This window comes from Anomaloglossus baeobatrachus, chromosome 4, assembly GCF_048569485.1.
Source record: "Anomaloglossus baeobatrachus isolate aAnoBae1 chromosome 4, aAnoBae1.hap1, whole genome shotgun sequence".
Taxonomy (NCBI): domain Eukaryota; kingdom Metazoa; phylum Chordata; class Amphibia; order Anura; family Aromobatidae; genus Anomaloglossus; species Anomaloglossus baeobatrachus.
In genome coordinates this window covers 686658737-686669394 of record NC_134356.1, presented here as the reverse complement: position 1 = coordinate 686669394, position 10658 = coordinate 686658737, and the positions used below count along the sequence as shown (strand labels likewise).

The following is a 10658-nucleotide window of genomic DNA, read 5'->3' as shown; positions in this document are numbered from 1 at the left end:
ATATATATATATATATATATAATGTGTGTGTGTAGTGTTGTAGTGTTTTAAAAAGTATTGATACTCATGTCTTCCACATGTTTTCATCACAGAGAAGTCATCTCGGCACAGTCTGGTCCAGCGGGCAAGGGAGGGACTTTAATTTCAGTTTCACCACCTGGATATCTTAGTTTCACCTACCAATGTCCTGATACCAATTGCTATTTAGCAAAATATAAAATATCAAAGTAATTATATTCTTCAATATCTAGTTTAACTACCAATGAACAATGAACCGGACAGTGATTACTGAAATATTTCTTACTGGCTTCCAAAACCTTCAAGATATTAGATTTATCATCATCTTTTTGTGCCTGATCGTGTACCTGTCTGCGATGACTACCAATCTCAGCATTATCTTGTTGATTTCCAACAGTCATTACCTCCAATCTCCAATGTTCTTCTATCTGGGCCATCTTTCCTTCTCTGATATGTTGCTCATTTCCAACATTGTCCCATTTTTGGTGCATATTATTCTGTTTAACGGTGGCCTAGTGTCCCTTAAGGGTTGCATAACTCAGTTCTTTTTCTATGGTGTTTCTGCAACAACTGAATGTCTCCTGCTGACCGCCATGTCCTATGACCGATATCTCGCCATTTGCAGCCCGCTGCACTATTCCAATATTATGAGCCCAAGACTCTGTTTATATATTGTTGGATTTTGCTGGTCCTTGGGATTTGTGATTACTCTGGTTCCAGTAATATTGATACAGACATTGTGGTTCTGTGGTCCCTACATCATTGACCACTTCTTTTGTGACTTTGGACCTCTACTAGAGCTCTCCTGTTCGGATGTTTCCATAGTGAAGTATGAAGTGTTGTTTCTCTCTGGTCTTTTAACCATTATCCCCTTTTGGTTTATTGTAGTCACTTATGGTTATATCTTTGTAACCATCATGAAGATCACCTCAGTCACTGGGAGGCAGAAGACATTTTCCACCTGTAGCTCTCATCTGGCTGTTGTATGTACCTATTATGGGGCGCTCTTTGCAATTTATGTGGTACCCCGCAGAGGGTATTCTTTGAATATCAACAAAGTGGTGTCCCTTATGTACTCGGTGGTCACGCCATTATTCAATCCCATTATATACGGCTTACGAAATAAGGAAATCAAACTTGCCATGAAAAGTTATGTCCTGATGTGTAGAAGGAACTGTGGAAAATAATTTTCTGCTATTTGAGTTTATTAATATTACGTATAAATTTTGACAATCCTGTAATCAATTGGGAGACTCAAGAGAGCAGGTCATGGGGGTGACTTTCCATTTTCTGGATGTTTGTTGAAATCCTTGGCTCGCGAGAACCTGACCTTCCAGTATTCATTTAGGACTTCTGTGATGCCTATTCTCATACCAAGTGTGATATTTTTCCACGACATAGGTCATATGATTGTGCTATCAACTTCATACCAGGAGCTAATATGACTAAAACTCATTTGCTTAACCTTTCTCTTCCAGTGTGGGAGGCCTAGAAATAGTACATTCAAAGAGTCTGGTCAAGGGGCATATACGGCAATTTACCTCTTCAGTTGCAGTGTTTTTTTTTTTTGTTAAAAAGAAAACTGGAGGGTTGCACCCATATTTACGTTTTAAAGAGATCAATAAAATCATGCTTCATAATCTTTACCTTTTTCCTCTTATACCTGACCTTTTGAGCCAATTAGCTGGAGAAATCTTGACTTGAGAGGGGCATATAACCTGTGTTCATCAGGGTGACAAATGGAAGACTGCATTCAATGCATGCATGAAGGTCGTTAGGCCTGAAGGTCATTTTGAAATTTGGTGATGCATCCGGGTTAACGAATACTTCGACAAGCTTTCAAAACTTCATAAATTACATTTTTCTCTCTCTGTTGGGTGGCCTTACTGTAATTTATTGGGATGACATTGATTTTATTGCCCACACAGGAGGAAAAACGTGATCATGTCAGACAGGTTCTCCAGTTACAGCTTTTTTGCTAAACTAAAAAAAGTCTATTTGAAATCCAATTCTCAGGTCAGTTATTTTCTGTATTGGGCTTTCGTATGGACGTCATAAAGGTGCAAGCAGTTTTTGATTGGGTTCAACCAAGTATCCTGAAAGCATTGCAGAGATTTCTTGACTTTGCTAATTTTTATCTGAAATTTATTAATAACTTTTCAGTTATTGCCAAGCCTTTAACTGACAGGACAATATAAGGAAGAGTGTTTTCTTCTCCATCAGCCCAGGCCGTAAATGCTTTTTTGTCCCTCAAGACAGCCTTCTTCAAGGTTCCTGTTTTTAGCCAACCTTAAGTATAATTTAATTTCTTTCTCGAGATAGACATGTCCTCTATTGGAAATCAAGCTTTTTTTTGCAAAGAAAAAGTTGGCATCTTCATCATTTTTAATCCAAGAACTTCACTCAATCGGAGTCTAATTATGTCATAAGCGATTAAGAACTTCAAGCAGTTAAGAGAGCCTTTGCGGAATGGAGACTTTAGTTTGAGAGGGCCAGATATACTGTAGGCTCACGGTCTTTTCCAATCATAAGAACCTTTTTGTATTTTGACTCTGCTAAGTGTTTAAACATCCAACAGGTGCATTGATCCCTTTTTGCTCAGTTTAATGTTACCATTACTTATCTCCATGGACCTAAAAATATCAAGGCTAACACTTTACTTTGTAGCTTTGCTTTGGAGTAGAAGGATGAAAATTCAGTCAAAATTATTCATGAAGAGTTAGGGTTTTGTGCTCTGGGGGGAGATCTCAAGCAACACATTTAAGATGCTCAAGACAGTGCACCAATAGGCTTTCCTATAAGCAAACTTTATGTACTGCCCTCTTTACTCTTAAATCTACTCAGTGACGTGTATGATACTTCTTTAGCTGGGTATACGAGTTCTTCTGCCACTTGGAAATCTCTTTTAACGTCCCTTTAACCATGGAGGTATATAGGAGAAAGGGATTTTTGCTACGCTAACACCACACCCCTCGATTATATTAAATTTATGTGTTTTATTCTATGATAGACACAGGTCAATGTGTTTCGAGGGACTCAGCCCTCTTTATTAGGACAGCAAGTCAAAAGAACATAAATAATAATAGATATCTATGTTCTTTTGGCTTGCTTTTCTGATGAAGAGGGCTGTGTCCCTCGAAAAGCATTGACCTGTGCCTTCCATAGAAAAAAAGACATAAATTTAATATAATCGAGCGGTGTGGTGTGAGCGCGGCGAAAATCCCTTTCTCCTATACACCTCCATGCATTAACCTTGGGTAGCTGCAGGTGACCACATCAAATTCAGCTAAAATAGGGGTTGTGACTGACACAACTGTTATAGGTGAGCCATCATGACATCTATAATTAAGTGTTTTACTGGTTAAGATCCTATTGCAATTTTTTCTTTTTGCAGTGGTTTTTCATTATAAGGTCCTGTTACGGGGGGACCAGCAGATTAGGACTGGGGGGTATATATCCCAATCGCCAGTCAGGGCCCACCATGCTCCAGATGGTAATGGAGCTGCTGGCACCCTGTGGGTTAGGCGGAGACTAAAGTGCTGATGACTCAGAGATAACCCAGGAGACATGGGAACCGGTCACATGTGTAAGGACACGTCAGACCGGACGACAACCCAGTTAGCGTTCGGTGGAGCGGGTGCTACTTCGACCACGTGTAAAGGGAACACATTAGGCCGGGTGGTTACCAGGTAGCGTTGACCGAGAAGACAGCTGCAACAGTGCCCTGTCGGCCGCATGTGTAAGACACGTCAGGCCGAGCGGTCCTCCGATTAGCGTTTCTGGTCACCACTCGACTGGCCACGTGTGCGAAGGACATATTAGACCAGGTAGTCACACCAGTAGCATTTGACTGGGAAGCCGAGGAGGGAAATAGGGTTCACACACGCAATCCAGGAACACCCTTTTAACTCCACAAGGGTTCTTGTGCGTAGAGGGCAAAACCGGACCGGTGGCGCAGCAGGTACACTGTCCGTGTGCGTAGAGGGCACTCTTGGACAGGTGACGCAGCAGGTATGCTGTCCGTGTGCGTAGGAGGCAAAAACGGACAAGTAACGCAGCAGCCGCAGTCCAGTTAACACCACTGGACTGCCATAGCACTAATGGAACGGCAGCAAGGAAGCACGGCGCCTGACCCTGATGTACTGAGCCATGAATCTTGGCGTGACAGGCACCGTTCACCTTGACTTCCATCAAGGCTTATGCCACCATGAACTCTAAGTGAAGACTGCGCGCCTCCATGTTGGCTCCAGCCCCTTTTATAACCTGGGTCCGCCCCAAACCCAGGGTGGAACCACCAAGGTCCAATAGCAGAGTACCATGTCATCAGTGACGTCACCAGTGGCCTATCCGGAACCGCCACGTCATTGATGACCTCATGGCAGCTGTTACGGTTGCTGTGGCTCTGGAGACTATGTCCGGATTTCTTGCTACTGCACATGTGCAAGCGCTGGAGACTAAGTCCTATCTTGGAGCCATTGCACATGTGCGGGTGACATCATCGCTGACACAAGGTCACATGTCTCTGACACCTTCTAAGCTGATTGGCCACTGGTCATGTGCTTGTGACACGTGGTCACATGTCTCTGACACCTTCTATGCCGATTGGTCGCTGGTCATGTGCTTGTGACGCTTTGCTTGGTGATAGGCCAGCGTGACGTCATTGCTGTCATTCTGGCAGCGGATTGGCTCTGGTGTCCTCCATCTTGGATGAGGCACAGAGTCTATATAAGACCCTGACGCACGCCGCCCGGCGCTCAGTCCTCTTGGTTCATGCATGAGGGTAGACGCCCTGTGCACGTCCCTCTAGGCATCTCTCTGTCTATGTTAGGTGAGCGCTACCGGCAGGGTAGCGTTCTTATACCTTACAGCTTCAGCTGCAGTCCGTATCCTTACCTCTTAGTGGAGCGGACATAGGCAGGTGCCTGAGGCACATGGTCCGGCTGGGCCTCGTGATTCTACTCGTAGGTGGACGTCGCTGCTAGGGTAACGTTCCTTATACTGCGTCTGGCAGTTGTTCGTATCCTCGCACACTAGGGGAGCGAACAGAGGTAGGAGCTTTGTGCGGCTTATGCTACTGTCCGTCTCTTTTGCACCACTAGAAGAGCGGACCTAGTTAGGTGCCATATCTAGTGGTTCGTGTCCTCGCACACTAGTGGAGCGAACGCAGGTAGGAGCTTTGTGCGGCTTACGCTGCTGTCCGTCTCCTGGCACCGCTAGAGGAACGGACCTAGGTAGGTGCCATTTCCAACTCAATGCTTTTGTCTCTGTGATCTTTAACAGAGACCATACCACACACCCTCCAAGTAAGGGAGGAATTGCTTTATTTTCTAATTATATTCCTCTGTGAGTTTAACAGAGGTATTGCACTCTGCACTTGTGCTATTACTATTTACAGTGGCACACTTATATACCCCTTATCCTCTGCCATAGTCTGCAGCAGAGTCTTTGCACGGTGGACCCTGACTGTCTGACATTCCTTTAGGTTTTATTATCAGACAGCCCCCCGTAACATGAGGACTGAGCCAAGGGTCTGGCAGTTATGGCAGAATATCAGCAGTTACACCGTTACATACAAGTACTTGAGTCGCGGCTCAAGAGTATAGAGGATAAACCTCAGACCATGGTGACATCTGCACATGATCCTCGACTTGCTCTGCCAAACAGATATTCTGGCGATGCCAGATCATGTTGTGGTTTCATTAGTCAGTGTCAGATACACCTAGAGGTCAACTCTTCTCGCTTCTCTACGGAGAGGTCCAGAGTAGGCTTTATCATCTCCTTACTTCAGGACAAAGCCTTAGAATGGGCAACTCCCCTATGGGAGCGCTCTGATGTGGTTACTCTGAGACATCAAGACTTTCTTGATGCTCTTAAAGCGGTATTCATGGGTCCGCAGGTTACCCATGATGCGGCCCTGAGACTCTTACATCTATCTCAGTGTTCGTTATCCACTAGTTCTTATGCCATTGCTTTTAGAACTCTGGTGGCAGAACTAGATTGGCCAGAGAAGGTGTTGATTCCTATCTTCTGGAGAGGGTTGGCAGGCTATGTCAAGGATGCCCTTGCTACTCGTGAGGTCCCTGCTTCTCTGGAGGACTTGACCACAGTAGCAACGAGGATCGACGTACGCCATAGGGAACGTAGACTCGAGGTCTCTTCCTCACGCCCTAAGCATCGGGCTATTCCAGTTGTTGAGGGTCCACTACCATCTTCCTCAGCATCTGAAACATCTCCCACTCCTATGGAGGTAAGTCATATGTCCTCCAGACTACGCAAGTCTGGTCCTCCTATATGTTACGTATGTCGTCAGGCTGGGCACTATGCCAACAAGTGTTCTAGTCATCAGGAAAACTCCCAGGCCTAGTAACCATTAGAGGGGGGTTACTAGAGACGTCTTCTGCACCCTCTAAGTGTAGTATCCCAGGTCAGCTCTCATTCTCTGAGAATACATGGCCTATTATGGCTTTTGTGGATTCCGGAGCTGACGGGACTTTTGTGTCCTCAGGATTTGTAAAAAGACACAATATTCCCTCTATCATGTTAGAGGCGCCTATTCCTGTCCGTGTTGTTAATGGGACTATGTTGTCTGACTCCATTACATTGAGGACAGTTCCCTTGCGCCTTTCCCTGCCTCAGGGTCACATAGAGGAGATTTCTTTTCTTGTTTTGCCTGAGGGTATAGACGACGTCCTTCTGGGTCTCCCATGGCTTCGGACTCATGCTCCTCACATTGACTGGGAGTCCGACAGCATTATTAGTTGGGATGCGAAATGTCAGTCCCGATGTCTTCTGTTACGGGGGGACCGGCAGATTAGGACCAGGGGGTATATATCCTAATCGCCAGTCGGGGCCCACCGTGCTCCAGATGACAAAGGAGCTGATGGCACCTGAGGGTTAGGCGGAGACTATAGAGCTGGATGGCTCTGAGATAACCCAGGAACTCTGGGAACCGGTCACGTGTGTTGGGACACGTCAGACCGGACGACAACCCGATTAGCGTTTTGGTGCACCTAGCGCTACACCAACCACGTGTGCAGGAAACACGTCAGGCCGGGTGGTAACCAGGTAGCGTTGACCGGAAGACCGCCACAAAAGCGCCCTGTCGGCCACGTGTGTAGGACACGTCAGGCCGAGCGGTCCTCCGATTAGCGTTTCTGGCCACCTCTCGACTGGCCACGTGTGTGTAGGACACGTCAGGCCAGATAGGTACACCAGTAGTGTTGACCGGGAAGCCGAGGAGGATAAGGAACACCCTGTTAACTCCACAGGGGTCCTGGGGTACGCTGTCCGTGCGCGTAGGGGGCACAACCGGACAGGTGGCGCAGCAGGTGCGTTGTCCGTGTGCGTAGGGGGCACAATCGGACAGGTGGCGCAGCAGGTGCGTTGTCCGTGTGCGTAGGAGGCACAATCGGACAGGTGGCGCAGCAGGTGCGTTGTCCGTGTGCGTAGGGAGCACAATCAGACAGGTGGCGCAGCAGGTGCGTTGTCCGTGTGCGTAGGGGGCACAATCGGACAGGAAGCACAGCAGCCACAGCCCAGTTAATGCCACTGGGCTGCTATAGCAAGACTGGAACGGCAGGAGGGAAGCACGGCGCCTGACCCTGATGTGCCGAGCCACAAATCTTGGCGTGACAGGCACCGTTCGCCTAACCCTACCTACCGCTTCCCAACATAGACTTATGCCGCAATGAGGCTCTAACATGGAGGTGTGCTCTGACTGAGCAAATGTGAAGACTGCGCACCTCCATGTTGTCTCCAGCCCCTTTTATAACCTGGGTCCGCCCCAAACCCAGGGTGGAACCACCAAGGTCCAATAGCAGAGTGCCATGTCATCAGTGACGTCACATGCGACCTATCCGGAACCGCCACGTCATTGATGACCTCATGGCAGCCACGCCCCAAACACTTCACCAGTCATCGTCTGACGACCAATACTGAGGTGCCACATCATAGGGGCGGGCCTCTGCGAGCCAGGCCTGAGTTGCTACGTCATCAGGACACCTGACACCCTCTGCCCTATCAGGGCCTGCCACCTCACGGACATGCTCAGTGAGGTCCTTACCGGACATAGCCTCTGGTGCACTAAGTGGCTGAGCATGCCCAGTAGCCTGAGCAACAAGCTCAGAAAGCAGACTATCAGTTTGAGCATGCTCAGTAGGCACATCCCAGAACTTAGACAGCACAAAGTCCAAGTACCTGTGCAAAGAGGCTGTTAGGGTTAATTGTGGGAGCATGCTCAGTAGCCTGAACTGAGGACTTAGTCTCAGACATAACACAATCAGGCTGAGCATGCTCACTAGGCAAAACACCGGGCTTAGACTCTGGCTGGGGTAAATCGGCGCACGCATGCGCACTAGCCGCCTCTCCACACTTAGACATGATGGAAGGAACAGCCAACTGGACGACCCGAGGCACGGCCAAGAACGGCAGCCGGCGCCTGGGCGCAACAGGAACCGCAGCAGGCTGCTTGCGGCTATGGCGGCGCCGGTTCGTAGCAGTACCCCCCCCTCTAGTGGCCCTCCCACTCGAATGGTCTATAGTCACCACAGATACCACTGAGCGACGGGCGGAAGATGGAGACATGCAGTGGGAGCTACAAGACTCGCTCCACCGCGTAATCACCCCAGACGACCAGTCGATATGTGGGGAATGTTGCTTCAACCAAGGAATACCCAGCAGAATATCATCTGCACCCTTAGGGAGAACCAGAAAGGAAATGGTCTCCCTATGCCCAGATGACATGGCAAGGGTAATGGGCACTGTCCGCTGGTGAATTACCTTGGGCAACAAGGACCCATCCAATACACGGACTCTCACTGGCCTTGGCATTTGCACCAGTGGGATGGCATGCTGCCGGGCAAAAGAGGAGGAGATGAAACTATCCCCAGCACCTGTGTCCACACTTGCCCTTGTGGACCATGTTGACCCCTTAAAGGAAATGGACGCGGGAAACGTCACCCTAATGGATGACGCAGAGTCCAGTCTACCTTCAGCTATGGTCACCAATCGCGGTCGCTTACCCTGACGCTGTGGGCAACGGTTGGCATAATGACCATACTGCCCACAAGCGAAACAGGAAATGCCCTTGCGACTCGAAGACCTAGCAACACCAACCCCAGCGATGTCCATAGGGACAGAGATGTCCTCTAAGGGAGGTGCAGTAGGAGAGATCACTACAGTGGCTGAACGGCCCTCTGACCTGCGCTCCAGCTGACGTTCGGAGGTCCGCAGGTCAATGCGGGTAGCCAGAGTCATGAGGCCCTTAAGGGTAGTTGGTACCTCACGCGACGCTAATGCGTCCTTCACGTGCGAGGCTAATCCCCTCCAGAACAGTGGAATGAGAGTCCTCTCTGACCACCCCAGTTCTGCAGCAAGTGTCCTGAAACTCACAGCATATTGACTTGAGGAGGTACGCCCCTGCTCCAAAGTCAGTAGCTGTAGGGCCGAGTCGTGAGTGACCTGAGGCCCCAGGAACACTTGTCGCAAGGACTCCAAAAACTCCTTAGAGTCCTGTACTACGGGGTCATTCCTCTCCCACAATGGTGTAGCCCACTCCAGTGCTCTATCAGAGAGCAAGGAGATGATAAACCCCACCTTCGACCTCTCTGTAGGAAACCGTGCAGCCAACAGCTCTAGATGGACTGAGCACTGGTTCACGAATCCCTTACATGCCTTGCTGTTCCCCGTAAACTTGTTGGGCAGCGAGAGGTGAGGGAGGGTTGGCGTAGACTTGGTGACTGACACTATTGCAGCCGCTTGAGCCACCACATCATTCATATCAGCAGCAAGAGCAGACTTCTCCAGAGACCTCACTCTGGCATCAAGCTGCAGCATGAACTGACGTAGCTGCTCCATCTCCGCCATGCCAACCAGACCCTGGCGCAGTCTTACTGTTACGGGGGGACCGGCAGATTAGGACCAGGGGGTATATATCCTAATCGCCAGTCGGGGCCCACCGTGCTCCAGATGACAAAGGAGCTGATGGCACCTGAGGGTTAGGCGGAGACTATAGAGCTGGATGGCTCTGAGATAACCCAGGAACTCTGGGAACCGGTTACGTGTGTTGGGACACGTCAGACCGGACGACAACCCGATTAGCGTTTTGGTGCACCTAGCGCTACACCAACCACGTGTGCAGGAAACACGTCAGGCCGGGTGGTAACCAGGTAGCGTTGACCGGAAGACCGCCACGAAAGCGCCCTGTCGGCCACGTGTGTAGGACACGTCAGGCCGAGCGGTCCTCCGATTAGCGTTTCTGGCCACCTCTCGACTGGCCACGTGTGTGTAGGACACGTCAGGCCAGATAGGTACACCAGTAGTGTTGACCGGGAAGCCGAGGAGGATAAGGAACACCCTGTTAACTCCACAGGGGTCCTGGGGTACGCTGTCCGTGTGCGTAGGGGGCACAACCGGACAGGTGGCGCAGCAGGTGCGTTGTCCGTGTGCGTAGGGGGCACAATCGGACAGGTGGCGCAGCAGGTGCGTTGTCCGTGTGCGTAGGAGGCACAATCGGACAGGTGGCGCAGCAGGTGCGTTGTCCGTGTGCGTAGGGAGCACAATCAGACAGGTGGCGCAGCAGGTGCGTTGTCCGTGTGCGTAGGGGGCACAATCGGACAGGAAGCACAGCAGCCACAGCCCAG

The 10658-nt window shown here is 49.5% G+C and overlaps 1 protein-coding gene across 1 annotated transcript; it reads left to right on the top strand.

Moving 5' to 3' along the window:
- Nucleotides 1-269: 269 nt before the first annotated feature.
- On the top strand, nt 270-1205 carry LOC142302867 (olfactory receptor 5P55-like). The gene has a single exon (XM_075343974.1). It carries the CDS (start codon nt 270-272, stop codon nt 1203-1205), a length of 936 nt encoding a protein of 311 aa, XP_075200089.1.
- The last annotated feature ends 9453 nt before the right edge of the window (nt 1206-10658 follow it).